The following is a 17,759-nucleotide window of genomic DNA, read 5'->3' as shown; positions in this document are numbered from 1 at the left end:
TGCCCTGGAGGGCTCCAGCCCCTGCCAGGGGGCTCAGAGACCTTGGCATGGAGTCACAAACACCTGTGCCTTTGATTTTAACCCATGGAAACAATTACCAACTTTGTCTGAAGGTTTACAAGCCATAAGGGTTTGAGTAGAATGACAGTGAATTTATCACAGGGTGAAAAAGTAGAATTTTGGGGATTTAGAATGGGGGTTCAGGAGGCAAGATGGAGGAATCTGGGCATGTCCAGCCTTTCTCCTTCTTCTCCTTCTTGCCCTCCATCTTCTGCTGTGAGGGTGGCACTTTCCGGATTGGTTCAGAGTAGAGACAGCAGCAGAAGGGGTGCTGGGGCTGCACTGAGCTTGGTGCAGCAGAAGGAGCACATGTTCCAGGTGGAACTGAGGCTTTAACACCCCTGTTAAACACAGAGGGCAGCTGGGACCAGCGCAGGGCCTGCCCTGGTGTCCTGTGCAAGCTCTGGGAGTGCCCTCCATGCACTCCCTGTGACAGCACAGAGCAAACCGAGCCCTGCAGCACCCCAGTGTCCCCATTCCCCCTACAGGGGATTCACTGGAAGCATCTGGCCGTGGGATTTGGGGCATCCATGGTGTGGGGGCCCCTGCAGCCGGAGCCACTCGGGCAGAGTCCAGAACAGGGCCCTGCCCGTGGCTGGGGGGAGCAGGAGGAGCGTTCAGGTCCCTCCCAGCCTGAACCACTCCCTGGTTTCACTGCTCCTCCTGTCCCCCAGCTGCCCCCTTTGCTGTCTGCCCTCACACCTTCAGGGGAAGGAAGGGGGAGAGCTGCACTTGTGTCCCTGTTTGGGTCTGTGCAGCCCCTGGCACCGTGGGGCTGTGACCGTGTTCACAGGGGTCCCAGGATGAGGGGAGAGACGAGGATCTGACTCCCTGTTTCAGAAGGCTGATTTATTATTTTATCATACATTAAAACTATACTAAAAGAATAGAAGAAAGGATTTCATCAGAAGGCTGGCTAAGAATAGAAAAGGAAAGAATGAAAACAAAGGTTTGTGTCTTGGCTCTCTGTCCGAGCCAGCTGGACTGTGATTGGCCATTAATTACAAACATCCACATGAGACCAATCCCAGATGCACCTGTTGCATTCCACAGCAGCAGATAACCATTGGTCACATTTTGTTCCTGAGGCCTCACACTCAAGTCACACTCAATCTCTCAGTGTAAACAGGGAACTCAGCATTGTTTAGTTGAGGGCTGAACCCCTCAGCATGCCACGAGAAATGGAACTGGTGCGTTTTCAACTGCCCCACGTCTCAGACAAAGCTCCAGACATCGCTCCTCACTCCAGCAGCTCAGTAATTAGCTTGATAAGGTAAATTAGCAGACAGCTTTCCAGCATGCTCTAATGGCCTTCAGCACGAACATACAGATTTAAGGATCTGGATCTGAGTGTGCAAACAGAGCAGCATGGCATCCTCATCCTCTGCAGCACCCCCAAAACAAGCAGATGATTTATTCATTCTGTGCATCACCCCTGCTCTAGTTGGGGTAAAAATGGGTGAGAACTGGGCCAGGTCCCATCCTGCACCCACGGGGTGCCCAGGGCAGGGATCCTGCCCACCCACGGCTCTGCCCAGCTGCACTGCTGCCCAGCCAGGCCCAGCCAGGGGTATCCTCAGCCCGGGGTATCCTCAGCCCTCCTGCCCTGTGCCCGTGGGTCACAGCAGCACTGGGTGCCACGCAGTGCCAGCAGTGAGTGCCAGGCAGTGCCACAGTGGGTGCCAGGCAGTGCCAGGCAGTGCCACACTGAGTGCCAGGCAGTGCCACACTGAGTGCCAGGCAGTGCCAGCACTGAGTGCCAGGCAGTGCCACGGTGAGTGCCAGGCAGTGCCACAGTGGGTGCCAGGCACAGTGAGCCCCCAGCCCGGGTGCTGCTGTGCTGATCCCCCAGGGCTGGGCAGCTCCTGGCCCTGGGCAGCACCAGCCCTCCCAGCCAGAGCCAGCGAGGCCAGAGGGGCTGGGGCACTGTGAAAAACGCCAATCACTTGTTGTTAAAATGTTAAAAGTTTAATGGTAACAAAATGGTTATAGAAATAGCAATATAATTAAAGTAATAATAATTTGGACAATTTGGATTAAGACAATATGAAACAATAGAAACAAAGACAGTCTGGGTACCTCTTCTGGGCAAAATAAGCCCGAAAAAGGCCCCACGTTAACAGAGGATTAACCCTTAAAAACAACAACCTGTTGCATATTCACACAGCTCATCCATGATGCATAAATTCCATTCAAACACAGGATTCTGTCTGGGCAGTGCCAGCTTCTGCCTCTGAATCCTGACGGCGTCTCAGGGCTGAGTGAGGCAGGAAGAAGTTCATTTCTTCTGATAATGGAGCAATGAATTCTCTTTCTCTGAAAGATTCAGGTGTCCTGTGGCTGCTGTCTCACTGTGAGTCCTTTCTTTAAAAAAAGTATCTTACATAGCAGAGTTTCTACTTTAACATTTTCATATAACCTAAAACTATATTTAACGCACTACTTAATTAACACAGCATAACTCTCTAACATAACACATATAATATTCATTTTAATATTTGCAAAAGCCAATCATAAATACGCATTTTTCACAGGCACCATCTCCAGCCACAACTGCCACAGCTGGGGCTCCGTGAGCCTGGGGGGCTTTTCGAGCCTCAGTGGCTCTGGGATTGGGGTCACTGCAAAAGCCTCACGCTCCCTTCTCCACGTGCTTGGCAAGAGTCAGGCTTGGACAAGGGCTTGACAAGAGTCAGGCTTTCCATGGCAGAACTTTGTGCAGAGAGGGCTGGGGGAGGCCTGAGGGGGGAGAGGGGTGCCCTGTCTGCACAGCAGCCCTCAGCTGACCTGGGCAAAGAGAGGTGCAGGTGATGTAGAACAGAGACTAGATGGAGCTACAGAACAAAGCAGGGATTTATTCAAAGCATCTCCTCCATGGATGCACCTTGGGCAGCACCAGAGCCCAGCCAGGGCTGCACCCAAGATGAACCAAAATGGCCCCAAAATGCACGGCCGGGCACGGGGTCTGTCCCTGGGATCAGTTCTGCTCCATTTGCACCTTGCAGTTCATTGTCCCATTCCAGCTTTAGCCCAGGCAGTCCCACCCTGCTTGTTTTTCTCTCTGCAGCCCACGGTGTTTGTGCTCCTGGGCTGAGATTTGGATCATTTGTCCTTGGTGCCCAGCTGGAGCAGGAATTGTTTTGTCTCCCTGCTCTGTGCACAGAGCTCAGCCTCCCATAATGTGAAGCCCAGACCCACACACTAAAGCAGCGCAGAATGTGAAAATATAAAAGCCAAACCTGAGGCATGAGAGGGAGATGCCATAAAAACACTGCAAACAAAGAGCAGGAGGGTCTGGTCTCTGGGGTCAGTGTGCAGGCAGTGAGATCCTGCATTCACCCCCAGTCAGGTGAGACTCAGGGGCAGGAGAGAGAAACCCAGCAGCAGCTCAGAAATGCGATCCCTGCACGTGTGTGGGTCTCTGCCGCAGAGAATTTGGGCTGGAAGGGCACTGACAGAGCGGGGAGGAGGCATGGGGGTGGAACAATGAGGCAGATCAGCTCTGACAAGTCCCTCTGGGGCTTCCAACCTTCCTTCCTCCAAAGTCACCAAGGGATCAAAAATGTTTTCACATCCTCATGCTATTTCTGAGGGGTTTGCAGCTCTGCTGCAGTTGCCATGACACCAGAGAGTGGCAGTGAGGGGGAAAAGGTTGGGATGCCCTCCCTGCAGCCTCACCTGCTGCTTTGGCCAGGTGCAGTGAGAGCGTCCTAGGAAAGCTGCAAGGATCCCTTTGTGCCACAGGCAAAGAGAGTTTCTGTCCAAATATCCCTGAGGCATGACACAGCATCAAAAGCTGAAACAGGCCCTGCAGGAGCAGAGATTCTTTGGGCAAGTCGGGAATTTCCACTCAGTTCCTGGAGAAAACAACATCTTTATTTACCTCCCAAAAGCCATGGAGCATCCTTTAAACATCAGAGCAGTCCAGTGGCAGTTCCCCTCCCTGCAGCAGTGTCAAACACAGCACACACAGCCCAGGGCAGCTGGGGTTGGGATTGCAGTCCAATCCTGGGCTCCTGAAATGCTCCTGAGCTGCCACTCCTGACAGAATTCCCCTGAGAGGTGTAAAATCCTGCCTGTAAATACATGAAAATAACCCCGGCAGGGGCAGCACAGAGCTGCCTGAAGAGCATTTCTGGCTTCTGCTAAGGAGTGGGCTGGGGACTTTTCTGCTCCAGCAATTTTGATAAGTGTGGGGATAAGGCCAAGATAAAAATAATTACATCTGATAGTCCCCTGGTTCACCTGCCCCTGACTAACCTTTGAATAAAAATTCTCTGAAAGATGCTGGGAGTTGCAGTCAGCACAGATTTGGTTCAGGTCTGATTTAGAAAAGGTGGAAAACTCCTGAGTCCCTCTGAATGCAGCTCAGGAATGGTGGGAAGTTCAGCCCAGCAGGATGATGGATTGTGCTCCCACAGCATCACAAAACTGATGAATGAGCTGCACGTGCTGCTGCCTGGGACAGAAAGGAAGGGAACGTCCACAACAACGCAGAGAGCACTGACTGAGCAGAACTCAGGAGAGGAGGATTGCTCTGTGGCAAAATGGGGAGGAAAAGGCATTGGGAAAGTGTTAAATTACAGAAATCTCAGTTGTGGGAGATGGCACCTCTCCTCCTGGAGCCCACCATGAAAATCCCAGACTGGTTTGGGTTGGGAGGGACCTCAAATCCCACCCAGTGCCACCCCTGCCATGGCAGGGACACCTCCCACTGTCCCCAGTGTCCAGCCTGGCCTTGGGCACTGCCAGGGATCCAGGGATGGAATTCCATCCCAGCCCCTGCCCACCCTGCCAGGGAACAATTCCTCATTGCCAAGATCCCATCCAGCCCTGCCCTCTGGCACTGGCAGCCATTCCCTGGGTGCTGTCCCTGCAGGCCTTGTCCCCAGTCCCTCTGCAGCATCTTGTGAGCCCTGCAGAGCTGGGGAACCCTGGGCTGCCCCAGCCCCCAGCCTGGGGGTCACTGGTGGGTGGCCCTGCAGTCCCAGGCCAGCCCAGCCCCTCCCTGCCCAGCATGGACACACGGACACTGCACAGGAGCTGATGGACAGGTTTATTGAAGGGTTTCTTGGAGGGTTCATCAGAGGGTTCATTGGAGGGTTCATTGGGGTCAGGGGCTCCTCGTGGGGCTGGGGCTGGCCCCAGGGTGGTCAGTGGTACTTGTGGGCCAGAGCATGGGCCACCACACCCACGAGCTTCTGCCAGGCACCCTGGCACACAGGGGTGAAATCCCTGCCCAAGTGGGACGCCAGGACGATGACCAGGATGTCCCCAAGGAGCTGAGGAGAGACGAACAGGTGGGTCAGTGCTGCTGGGAGCTGCTGCTCAGCCCCAGGCCCTGCTCAGCCCCAGCCCCCGAGCAGAGCCAGCAGCTCGGGCTGTCCCGGCTGGGGCTGACCTGCCAGACCCGCTGTCACCAAGGCTCTGCTGGCACTGGAACCCTCTCAGCACCAGCAGCTTCTCCTTTGTGTCTCCCTGGTGTTTCTGTGCCGATTTTCCCCCTCCGCAGTCCCTGTCTCCCCCAGACCCCTCCTGCAGCCCACAGGTTTCCTCCCCTGACTTCTCCCTGAGGCAGAATGGGCCTCCTGAAGGGCTCCCACACCCTGCACCCTCCTCCTCCTCAGCTCTGCTTAGGGGCATGGCTCACTCCCTGCTCCCTGCCACAGCAGAGTCCTCAGTCCTTCCACAGACAGCTCTGGGTTTTGGGAAAACAGTATTTGTTTCATTCTTGAAAATAAAACAAAACCAGAAAGAAAGAACCTCGAACAAGTTCCCCATTTTTGGAATGCTAAAGCATTTGGGTTTGGCTTGAGACCCACCCTGAAAAACACTTTTTCTTTTTGTCTTTAGACATAAATGCAGAGAATGATCCTTTTTAAATGAAAAGTGTTGGAGGGGGAGGAGGGAGTGTGCCATGCCCCTGGGCAAGGCAGGACCCTGCTCCTTGGTTCTGCCTGTCTTGCTGTGGGAGCTGGGATTTCCTGAAATGCTCTGCTGAGCTTCCCTCTGCTCTGAGCCAGGTTATCCTGCACCTTCCCCTGGGGCTGTTCCCCAGCCAGATCTCCTCCAGGTAACCAGTTACCTCCAGGTTACTCCTGCAGGTAACACCAGGCTCCTCCAGGTGTTCTCTCCATACCTGCCCCTCCCTTGTGCTGTGCTGCCACTAAAGATGGACTTTTGAGGGAGAAAGTCACAGACACCATTGCAAAGACCCTTGTACAAACCATCACCTCTCCTGGGTGCTACATGGGGATTGTTGCCCAGCAGCCCCAGGAATGTCCCTGGACAGAGCAGCAGCCAGGCCTGGCTGGGACTGCAAGCACAGCTCACCCTGAAGTTCTCGGGGTCCACGTGCAGCTTGTCGCAGTGCAGCTCAGACAGCTTGGAGTAGGTGCCCTTGAGGTTGTCCAGGTTCTTGATGGCCTCCCCGAAGGAGGTCAGCACCTTCTTGCCATGGGCACGCACCTTGGGGTTGCCGATGATGGCCGTGGGGCTGGACAGGTTCCCGAAGTCAGAGAAGAACCTCTGGGTCCAGGGGTAGACGATCAGCAGCCTGGGGAGAGACACGGGCAGGTGAAGCCGCCTGCCTCAGGGCTTCCCTGCAGCGCAGGGTCCCCGTGGAGCTGCACCCACCTGGCCAGGGCCTCGGCGCCGCATTCCTCCACGCTGACCTTGGCCCACACGCTGGTGATGAGCTGCTTCTCCTCGGCTGACCAGTGCACCATGGTGGCTGCAGGAGCACGCTGAGCTGAGCTGAGCCCCGAGCCTGGCCCGGGTTTTATGGCCTGGGCCAGCCCCTGGCCGGCCCCTGCAGCGGGGCCATTGGCTGCCACGGCCGGGGTCCCGCCGGGGGCAGGACGGGCTGGCCAGGGTGGGGCACCCGAGAAGGGGCCTCTGGTTACCCTGAGCTGCGGAGCTCTATCCCCCGTGCAGCTCTATCCCGTCCCTGTGTGGGGCAGCTCCTTCCCCTTGCAGCGCGGCCGTGCAGAGCAGGGCTGCCGGAGCCCCAGCAGCGCTCCATCCCCGCTGGCCGTGGGCAGGGGCTCAGCACGGCTCCTGTGAGCTCGTGCCCCAGCCCTCTGCGCACTGGGCTCTGCCTGGCGTCAGTGAGGTGCTGGATGCTCCAAATGCAGAGCCACGCAGAGGGGTTTGCCACCAGCCAACCCTGCAGGTCCTGCCCTGCCCAAGGGCTCGGCTGTCCTTGCACCACCAGGAGCTCTGCTGGAGCTGCTCAGAGGATGCTGAGGCTCTGCTGCCAAATCTGCATTAACCCCAGTATCCTGCTCCTGTAACAGAACTTGACCTCTTTGATTTATTTGTGCCTTTTGGAGCAAGAGGAATTATAGTTGGACTTTGGAGTCCAAATTCTGAGCTGGATTTCAATGATCATGGTAGGTTCTTTCCAATTGGAGATATTCTAAGACAGAGTGTCAGAATGGTTTGGCTGGAAGGACCATGAAGCTCACCCAGGCTGCCTGAGGCCCACCCAGACGTTGTCCCCTCAGCTGTGACAGGACGAGCCTGCAGCAGGGACCAAGCAGCATCACCCATTCCTGCCTTCAGCCACATCCCTGAGGAGCACTGAAACAGCCTTGGAACACGGGGTTTGCTGCTGCAGGTTCTGCTGTGGGCTCTAAAACCTGCACAGGCTCAGCTCAGGGATGCCCAGGTGATGGGGGAACCCCTTCTGAACCTGCCCAGTTCCCCATGCCCCTGGATGTTCAGCCAGGCCAGGCTCTCCTGGGGGAGAGGTTTGGATTCCCCTGGCACACCCTGGAACTGCAGTGGGGCAGCTCCCTCACCAGGAGCAGTGCCCCAGGGAGATTTCCTCTTTTGTTTTCTGCACAAAGCCCCAGGAAACACCAGTCTTGCTGAAATCAGCCCAGGGTTTGATGCCAAGGTGCCAGGGTCAGTGCACTGTTTTCCTGTTGTTTCCCAGAGGGTTTGGCTGGGCTGAGGAAGAGCTGCTGGGTCCTGCAGGCTGGAGATGATGGGTGAGGGCATGACCAGGCTGCAGCAGATCTGCAGGGCTGACCAAGCTCCTCTCACACATCAGCACTTCCTCCAGGGACCATCTCCTGCTCAGTGTCTTTTGCACAGAAAATATGGCAGGAAAAGTAATTAGAAGAAAGCAAATAGCAAGGGAGGTCTCCAGCCTGACAATATCTTTCCCCCCCACTAGTTGTAGACTCTTTTTTTAGTGGAATAGGAATGAATAATCCTCATTAGATTTGCTTACATTTGCCTTTTCACCAGAAAATCCAGTCCCCACAGCTGGGGGCTGGACCATGATGGCAAATGAAGCCGAGCTCAGCCTGGCATGGGCAGGAAGAGGGGATGGGCAGGGAAAAGGCTGCCAGGGCTGCCCACCCTCCTGCAGCCCTTTATCAGCCCCTGCAGGACCTGGGTGCTGCCAGTGCTGCACTGGGCACCGCCCAAGGGGTGCTGGCACCCACAGGGATGCTCTGACACCATGGAATGGGAGCAGGAAAAGCAGCATGGGGAGCGGGCACCCCACAGGATTTGTGTGCTGGGGGCATTCAGAGCAGGCTGGCATGGAGGTGGGAGTGAGGCCACAAGGCAGCAGCACTGAGGGCTGCTCCCATCCTGCTGTGTCTCAGGGAATGCCAGAGCCTTGGGGGTCTGCTCGGGCTGTGGGAGCACGGAATGATAGAATGGGTTGGGATGGAGGGACTCACAGCCCACCCAGTGCCACCCCTGCCATGGCAGGGACCCCTCCCACTGTCCCCAGTGCCCAGCCTGGCCTTGGGCACTGCCAGGGATCCAGGGGCAGCCCCAGCTGCTCTGGGCACCCTGTGCCAGGGCCTGCCCACCCTGCCAGGGAACAATTCCTCATTGCCAAGATCCCATCCAGCCCTGCCCTCTGGCACTGGCAGCCATTCCCTGGGTGCTGTCCCTGCAGGCCTTGTCCCCAGTCCCTCTGCAGCTCTGTTGTCCTTCCCACCCCCAGACACGCTGCTGGCAGGAGGAGACCTGCTCATCCACACAGCTCCCTCCTTTCTGCCTGAAGCCCATGAACGGTCACCTTCATGGGAAACCACTCATATCTGTCATGAAGCCTATGAACAGTCATGAAATATTTTGGGGTTTGGTGACTCTGTGCCTGCCCAGTCTCCCTGCAGGAAAAAAAATCCCTTTGGAACTTGCTGTGAATCATCTTCTCTCCCTCTCAGTGTGTACCTTGCCAGCAGGAACAAAATGCCTCTTTCTTTGGGTGTCGTGACTGAGAAAGGGCGTTTATGGGTCACGGGGTCTTCTAACACCTTCCTGTGGGTCAGGGGCAGAGAGTGAGTGCCCAGAGATGTGGGTGAGGCAGAGAGAGAGTACAGTGCAACCTGGCTGCCAGAAACCCTGGTTTGAGTAGCTTTGCCCAATATTTCCCCTTAGAAGTGGCACATCCTTTCAGCCAAGCATCACTTTTGCCTTGTCATGCTCTGTTCAGATGTGCTTCCCATGCCAAGAACAAACCTTACCCAAAGAGCCCTGCTCTGCAGACACCCAAACCCACCCAAAACTCCCATCCAGGAAATTAAGTCCCTGCTCTTGGCAGAATGGGGCCCCCCCAATTGCAGAGTGGGCGGCGCAGGGTGGGAGGGATGTGAATAAACAAAGTCTGCTCAGGCCTTGATAGCAAAATGTTTATCTAAAACCTGCCCCCACCCAGCTGGCTGCTGGGCCTGTGTGACTCAGCTGATTTTGGGTAGGTTTTATGCCAGGGATGAGCCAGGCTAGATTAAAGTCTTCCATTTGTTTATCTTGCCCCCTGAAAAACATGAATCCTCTCCATTTCCCTGGTCTAGGAGAGACATGCAGGTTTTACAGTAAAATTCTGAGCAGTTCTCCATGCAAAGCCCTTGGTGTGACCCCGGGGGTGGCAGGACTCTACCAACCCCACATCCTGCAAGCACAATTTCCAGAGGCCAATCCCACAGCAACCACCAGACCCACCCAGAATGAAGGCAGGGGTATTTTCTGCGCAGCCAGCCGTGCCCCCAAGCCCTGGCTGCCCTGAGGGACACACGGAGCAGGCAGAGTTCACAGGATGAGCTTTATTTGGCTGTTAGAAGCGGGTGGGCAGCGGGCGCTGCCGCGCTGCCGCGGCTCCTCAGTGGTACTTGCGGGCCAGGGCGTGGGCAACCACACGCACCAGCTTCTGCCAGGCAGCCTGGCACTCGGGAGTGAAGTCCTTGCCGAAGTGGGCGGCCAGGACGACGACCAGGATGTCACCCAGGAGCTGTGGGGACGAGAGCAGCCTCAGCTTAGCCGAGCCCCACACAAGCACTCACACTGCACCCAGGGAAATCTGCAGCCTTAGAAACCTCCCCCAGTTAGTCCTTTCTAACATGCACCTTAAACCTGGTTTCTGCTCTTGCTCTAAATTCTGCTACCGTAGCCAAAAATTCTCCAGAGTATTTTGGAGTAAATTTTTCTTTGTCCCTTCTGGCTTTGTTTTGGAGTTTCTCTCAAGCAGAAGACCCAGCCGAGCTCCCAGTGCATCAGGAGATGGTGCTTGGCGCCACAGAGCATGAACAAGGAGCTCACGCTGACACAGGGGCATTTCTGCCAGCCCCAGCCCCAGCCCAGGGACAAATGGTGGGGTTAATTCCCCACTGAGACACTCCCAGCCAAAGTTTTCTCTCTGTAGATCCTCTTTGACTTCTGGCGTCCAGCTGCCATCTCCTGCTCCTCACTCATCTCTCTGTTCCCCTCTGTGCCAAACTTTGCTCCTGCTCCTTCTCTTCCCCTTTGGCTCAAACCTCTTCCTGCTCAACAGCTGCTCTCACTTTGTTCTCCCCTGCATTCCCTCACTGGCACCACGTCCTCCCCTCCCCTGCCCCCTGCCCCTGTCGCCTCTGAGCCCGTGCGGTGCGTCCCCCTGGGCTGCACTGTGTTCCTTCCCTCCCTGTCCCTCTGCACCTCACCGCCATGCCAGCCCCAGCCCCTCTTCCTCCCGCTCTGCCCTGCCTGGGCAAACCCCTCTCCCGGGGGGGATCAGGCTCTGGGCACACCCTGCTCTGGGGAGGGCAGTCAGGGCAGCACTCACCCTGAAGTTCTCGGGGTCCACGTGCAGCTTGTCGCAGTGCAGCTCGGACAGCGCGGAGAAGGTGTTCTTGATGCCATCCAGGTTCTTGACGGCCTCCCCAAAGGAGGTCAGCACCTTCTTGCCATGGGCCTGCACCTTGGGGTTGCCGACGATGGCGGTGGCACCGGACAGGTTCCCGAAGGAGGCAAAGAACCTCTGGGTCCAGGGGTAGACGATCAGCAGCCTGGGGAGACACAGACAGACAGACAGAGTCACATCAGCGCTCCCGCGGCTGGAGTTTCCCTCTGCAGGGGCAGGGGCAGGTCTGGAGCTGCACCTACCTGGCCAGGGCCTCGCCACCGCACTCGGCGACGTTGACCTTGCCCCAGAGGCCGGTGATGAGCTGCTTCTCCTCAGCTGTCCACTGCACCATGGTGTCGGCAGGAGGGCTGCGTGTCGCACGGAGGAACTCTGGCTCTGGCTCCCGGAGGACCGCACGCTGCGGAGCCACTGCCCGGCGCCGCTTTTATCCCTGCACGGGGCCCCTCCTCTGCCCCCTGCACCCCGTCATTGGCTGCGCCCGGGGGGGCCCTGGCACGGGGAGGGGGCCCAGCATCGCCCGGCACAGGGTGGGGCCCAGGGCAAGGTGCCCAGACCAGCCCCGGCCTGCCTGGCCCGCCGCCCTCGCCGTCCCTGATTTCCAGCCCTGCTCGAGGGGCCATTATCTCCCCACAGAGCCCCAGCACGGCCCCGGGCACGTTCTGCTGCAGCTCCCCTCCGGGGAAGGTGCCAGCCCTGGTGCCCCTTGGGTGTGCCAGCCCCTGGGGCAGGAGATGTGCACCTGGGGCTCCTGGGTTCTCCCTCTGAACGCACCAGATTCTCCTTCTCCTCTTCCTGCAGGACCTGTCAGCCTCTGGGCTCTCCCTTTGCTTTCCCTTCAGCTCTTTAGGAGTTTGATTAACTTCAGGATGACACTGCTAAAACCACAGCATGGCCTGGCAGCCAAGAGGGAGCTCCTGCCTCCAAGAACCTCCTGGCAAGGGTCAGGCAGGGCTGGAAAGGAGATGTCATAACCCAGGGCAAACCAGCTCCCTGTTGGCTCACAGGGCACAAGGAGAGGTGGGAACACTGGGATTACTGGGGTCCCTCAGAATCCCCAAATCCTGGGGCTGGCACAGCCCTGCCTGCCCATGCAGTGCCAGCTGTGCCCCATGGGCACCTTGTCCCCAGCCCAGAGCACTCAGTGCCACCTCCAGGGGACACCTGCAGGGATGGGCACTGCAAAGCTCCCTGGGCAGCCCCTGCCAAGGCCTGAGCTCCCTTTCCAGGAAGAAAAAACATCTGCACAGATAAACATCTTCCTTTCCAGGAAGAAAAAGCATGTGCACAGATGTGAGCTGGCAGTGCCTGGCCCAGGGGCTCAGCAGCCGGAGGATCAGTGGAGTCCTGAGAGCTGGGAGAGGCAGCTGGCTCTCTGCTCCTGAAGGTGGGACAGGGTGCAGGGGGCAGGCATGGAGCTCATGGGGCACAGGAATGCCCTGCTGGGGTCTGGATGACCTTGGAGCAGAGCGTTTGTGTTTGTTCCTGCTCACTGCAGGCAGGAGGGGCTGGGCCAAAGCACCCTGGCCAGGCTGGAGGTGACACTGTTCCCTCTGCAGGCAGCGCTGGTGTTTCATGGAATCACAGAACCCAGACTGGGCTGGGCTGGAAGGGACCCAAAATCTCATCCAGTCCCATCCCCTGCCACAGCAGGGACACCTTCCACTGTCCCAGGCTTTTTCCAAGTCCCATCCAACCAAACGTTGAGGGTTGTGTCTGTTACCTTCTGCCTTTGTGAACCTAAGAATCTTGGGCTTTTAAAGAACTCCAAGCCAACAAAACCCCACATGCAGGAAGTCACAAGCCATGGCCTCAATCTCCCTGACACTTCTCCCACTGCACATCGTTGTACAGTTCTACTCCACTCACTCTGTGAAAGTTTTCAAACATTAAACCGAGCAATGTCACCGGATGTGTCCAAAAAGTGCCAGTGTTCCTGTTTGTATTTCTGTTGGTTTTCTGGGTTTTGTCCTGAACACCCCCCTGGGATCTCCATCTGAGACAAGTTTCACTTGCCTGAAGGAGACCATGGCTCAGTTATCCCCTGTTTGTGAGCACTGGCTCCCCAGCCCCTGTCCCTCCCTCCCCGTTCCCACAAAGAACCAGACATCTCCTGTTGGCTGGAGCAGCTGGTGTTTATTGGGTGGTTAGAGCCCAGCAGAACCCGAGGAGATTCCCCAGGAGTGTCTCCAGGCAGGAGGGCTCCCAGGAGGCTCAGTGGTACTCGTGGGCCAGGGCATGGGCCACCACACGGACCAGCTTCTGCCAGGCAGCCTGGCACTCGGGGGTGAAGTCCTTGCCGAAGTGGGAGGCCAGCACCACGATGAGGGTGTCACCCAGGAGCTGTGGGGAGGGAGCAGAAGCTGTCAGTGGTGCTGCCCCCAGACCCTTCCCCAGCAGGAGCAGAAGCTGTCAGTGGTGCTGGAGCAGAAGCTGTCAGTGGTGCTGCCCCCAGACCCTTCCCCAGCAGGAGCAGAAGCTGTCAGTGGTGCTGGAGCAGAAGCTGTCAGTGGTGCTGGAGCAGAAGCTGTCAGTGGTGCTGTCCCCAGAGCCCTCCCCAGCGTGCCCCCTGCTCTCTGGGCAGCTCACAGCACAGCAAGGAGCAGATTTGTCCTGGCCCCATCCATGCGCTGGGCTCTTGGCACAGCTCGGGGTCTGGCCAAGAGGGACCCCTGGGTGTGCTGGAGCCTCCCCAGCACCTTCCTGTGCCGCTTCTGCAGTGTCCTCCCTCCCTGGCTTCACCCTTCCTTTGCCATCCCTCCCAGCCTGGCTGTCCCTGGGCTCAGAACCCTCCTGCCAGAGCGTTTGTGCTTTTTTCCCGTCTGGTTTAACCACTCCCTCACAGCCAAGCCCAGCTCTTCCCTCTAAACCCCGTCTCAGCTCCCTCCCCTCTGGCTGCTGCAGGATGTTTCTTCTGACCAGGACACATTAGTCTGTGCATTTCTGCCCGTTCAGCTCGCCTGCCTGGCTGCCTCCCCTCACAGATCCCAGCCACAGGGCTCCTCTCTGCTCCCCCCAGATATGACTCTCCTTTTCCCTCCACTGCCCCTGCCCTCCACAGGCTCCCGGGCAGCCCCAGGGTTTCTCTCGAGGTCTCAGTGACTGTCAGACCCCTCTGAGACCCCTGAAGCCCCTCCTGAGCCCAGCCCCTCTGCCCAGGCGAGGCTGGAGCTGAGCGTGGCTCACCCTGAAGTTCTCGGGGTCCACGTGCAGCTTGTCACAGTGCAGTTTGCTCAGTGGAGCAAAGCATTTCTTGATGCTGTCCAGGCTCTTGATGGCGTCCCCGAAGGAGGTCAGCACCTTCTTGCCATGGGCACGGACCATGGGGTTGCCAGTGACAGCAGTGGAGCTGGACAGGTTCCCAAAGGAGGCAAAGAACCTCTGGGTCCAGGGGTAGACGATCAGCAGCCTGGGGAGAGGTGGAGAGACACAGACAGACACAGAGACGTTGATGTTCCAGTGATGGGAGTGATTCCCTGCAGGGCAGGGGCAGGGGCAGGAGTGACTCCAGGAGTGATTCCCTGCAGGGCAGGGGCAGGAGTGACTCCAGGAGTGATTCCCTGCAGGGCAGGGGCAGGTCTGGAGCTGCACCTACCTGGCCAGGGCCTCAGCGCCGCACTCGGCGACGTTGACCTTGCCCCAGAGGCCGGTGATGAGCTGCTTCTCCTCAGCTGTCCAGTTCACCATGGTGTTGGCAGAGGGGTTGCCCGAGCTTCCCTGAACAATGCCGAGGATGTGGCTGCCGAGGCTGCCCCGGGGATTTTTATACACGGCTCAGCCTAATCTCAGTCCCCGGAGGCACTGCTTGGGGCTGGGGAGGGAGCGGGGCTGCACGAGGGGAGATAGTGGCCTTGGCAGCTGTCCAAGGGGGACAGAGGCCCTGTCCCCCCTCTGTCTGTGTGGGGACAAGCATCACCTCAGCCCCGAGCACAGGGGGAGCTGCCGGCCCGCTGGGGGCTCCGGGCTGTGTTCCTGCTGGGGAACATCATCCCCTCCTGCCAAGTGATCCTTCACGGTGCTTTGCGCATGGAATCATGGAATCCCACACCAGTCTGGGCTGGGAGGCTCCTTAAAGCCCACCCAGTGCCACCCCTGCCATGGACAGGGACACCTTCCATTGTCCCAGGCTGCTCCAACCCAGCCTTGGGCACTGCCAGGGCAGCCACAGCTTCCCCAGATACCCAGAGCCTCTCCAGCAGCTGCACCAGCACCCCAGGGCACTCACCAGCTAAAAGCATGAGTTTAAACTCCCTGAGAAAGAATTCCAAGGGCTTTGTAATTTGAGGATTATGGAGCATGGAGAAATCTGAAGGAAGTGCGCTGTGCTGGGCTGGCCCAGGGGCTGTTTGCAGCAGTGGCCACTGGTCCAAGCACTGTGCACCATGAGGCAGTGAGGGGCTGAATCGCCGCTCCCAGTGAGGCAGACACCGCCCCAGGGGCCTGCCAGGATGGCAGGGTGGGTGAGCCTGGCCAGGACTGCACCAGCTCTCAGCAGTCCTGCAGAGACCTGGCAAAAACCAAAGGCGAGCACAGCCCAGACAGTGCCAGCCTTGGGCTCACCCTGGTGCTCCATTCAATTTTATTACAGTTAATTTTCATTATGCTTGAAAACCCCCTGCTTTCTGCCTTGGGGGGCAGCAGCCTGCCTGGGAGATTTGGGAGCTCAGGGAGCTCTCTGGGACACAGGCTGGGAGGGGAAACGTTCATCTCAATGTGCTGAGCAGGGCAATTTCTGCAGCTCTGTTTGAGTCTGCAGAGTCAAAGACCTCCTTTCCCCAGCGCAAGCCCAGCAGCACCTGACAGCTCATTCCCAGCTGGTTCCCAGACAGAAAAGCAGGCCCTGCTCTCAGCCTGGGATGGATTTCACTATGCTCAGGACCCTTCCCTCCTGCTTCCTTCCAGGGCTGTTCCCTTTGGTGTGGATGGAAGATCTCTCAACTCCTGGAATAACAAGATCATGGAATGGTTAAAGTTCGAAGGGATCTTCAGGATATCTCATTCCACAGGCAGGGAACCTTCTACTGGACCAGGTCTTGGCCACACACTTGCCCCCTTCCATGGACAAGAACCTTCCCTTTGGAGACAAACGATCCCAACGAGGGCCACAGGCAGCTCCAGTGAGGGCCCTCCTGCCCCAGGCAGAGTTCCTTGGTCCCTGATTGCAGCAGTGTCCCTGCCAAGCTTTATAGAGCCCTTATCAGCAGCAGTGGCATCCATGCCCAGGCTCTGCTCTGGAACCAGGCCAGCCTCCACACTCCTCCAGAGAGTGCAGGGCCTCGTGTCTTATCCAGCAGGTCCTGAGGGTGTCTTTGTTCCTATTTTAAAATCCCAGAAGGTTTGCATTGGGAGGGACCTCACAGCCCACCCAGTGCCACCCTGCCATGGCAGGGACACCTCCCACTGTGCCAGGCTGCTCCAGCCCCAGTGTCCAGCCTGGCCTTGGGCACTGCCAGGGATCCAGGGCATCCTGCACCCAGGACTCTCCTGTACTCCCCTGACCTGGTTTTGGGTCAGGGGGGCTGGTGGTAGCTGTGGCTTTGCTCTGTCACACCAGAGAGGGACAGCTGTCCCTGGGAGAGTGGGACACGCTGGCTCTGTGACACAGGCACCACCCCTTGTCACTGTCCCTGTGACAGGAGTGTCCAGGCGCTGGTCAGAGAGCAGGACGTGCTCCGCAGCACCACTGGGACGTGTCCAGAGGAGAGGAGCAGCAGAATGGTCACAATGAGGTCATTCATTGAGGTGGAAAGTCCCTGCTGAGGTCCCCGGTCACTGCACTGGGTGCTGACCCAGCCTGGGCACCCCCAGGCCAGGGTGCTGCTGGCTGCACCCACCACCCAGCATTGTGTGCTGGAAAGTTCCACAGCTCTGAACTGAACAGCACGTGGGGAATGGTCTCACCTCCTGCCATCCTGCTGAAATGCCCTTTGCTGGTGAAAGGAGAAGCTGTGCTGCAGGGAAGCTGGATTCGGATTTTGGGCTTTTTTCCTAAATCTTTTCCCCCAGCCCCTCAGTGCTGCTGGCAGGGCTGGACCTTGCCTGCCTGGCTGTGCAGGATAGAGGGGTGAATGCACATCCCTGCTCTGTCAGGAGAAAGGCAGCATATTTATTCCTAATTCATGCAAAACAAGTGTTTCATCATTCTGAGACACTAACATGTCTCTCCTTGTTGCTTTTTAGGCTGTTCCTGGAAAAACATTTGCTGAAACTGAGATGCTTATATAGAATCTTTCAATTCCACTGAAAAGATGTGCTTCATTAAGCCAAAAGGAGTGAAAAAAAGCTCCAACCCATCCTGTGTGAGAGCTGCCCTCATCCCCTGCTCTTGGGATCTTACACATTTCAGACACCAAACTCTGACCAAGATGCACCAGTCCTGCAGCATCACTGATGCAGAAAATGCTTTTGATCAACTTAATACATCAGTAGCAAACTGTGGAGGGGTAAATTCCTGCCTAATCAGTGAATCTATATGAATTTATATCCTTGCAAACATCCCAGGAGGAGAGGCCCAGGACCCACAGGCAGCCACAGAGACACGGAACACAAAGAA

The 17,759-nt window shown here is 57.3% G+C and overlaps 3 protein-coding genes across 3 annotated transcripts; all 3 read right to left on the bottom strand.

Annotated features, from left to right (window-relative positions):
• Positions 1 to 5,104: 5,104 nt before the first annotated feature.
• Positions 5,105 to 6,853, bottom strand: LOC115902334 (hemoglobin subunit epsilon-like). Its single transcript, XM_030945777.1, has 3 exons — positions 6,697 to 6,853; positions 6,394 to 6,616; positions 5,105 to 5,342 (listed from the first exon to the last, which is right to left on the bottom strand). The coding sequence occupies exons 1-3, from the start codon at positions 6,786 to 6,788 to the stop codon at positions 5,214 to 5,216; spliced, it is 444 nt and encodes a 147-aa protein (XP_030801637.1). The 5' UTR covers positions 6,789 to 6,853; the 3' UTR covers positions 5,105 to 5,213.
• Positions 6,854 to 10,113: 3,260 nt separating this feature from the next.
• LOC115902317 (hemoglobin subunit beta) lies at positions 10,114 to 11,620 on the bottom strand. The gene is made up of 3 exons (XM_030945752.1): positions 11,449 to 11,620; positions 11,129 to 11,351; positions 10,114 to 10,318 (listed from the first exon to the last, which is right to left on the bottom strand). The coding sequence occupies exons 1-3, from the start codon at positions 11,538 to 11,540 to the stop codon at positions 10,190 to 10,192; spliced, it is 444 nt and encodes a 147-aa protein (XP_030801612.1). The 5' UTR covers positions 11,541 to 11,620; the 3' UTR covers positions 10,114 to 10,189.
• Positions 11,621 to 13,322: 1,702 nt separating this feature from the next.
• LOC115902310 (hemoglobin subunit beta-like) lies at positions 13,323 to 14,968 on the bottom strand. Its single transcript, XM_030945738.1, has 3 exons — positions 14,802 to 14,968; positions 14,393 to 14,615; positions 13,323 to 13,549 (listed from the first exon to the last, which is right to left on the bottom strand). Exons 1-3 carry the CDS (start codon positions 14,891 to 14,893, stop codon positions 13,421 to 13,423), a joined length of 444 nt encoding a protein of 147 aa, XP_030801598.1. The 5' UTR covers positions 14,894 to 14,968; the 3' UTR covers positions 13,323 to 13,420.
• Positions 14,969 to 17,759: the final 2,791 nt, after the last annotated feature.

This window comes from Camarhynchus parvulus, chromosome 1 (assembly GCF_901933205.1).
Source record: "Camarhynchus parvulus chromosome 1, STF_HiC, whole genome shotgun sequence".
Taxonomy (NCBI): domain Eukaryota; kingdom Metazoa; phylum Chordata; class Aves; order Passeriformes; family Thraupidae; genus Camarhynchus; species Camarhynchus parvulus.
Note: the sequence above shows the minus strand (reverse complement) of the source record. Positions and strands in the feature narration are given on the sequence as shown.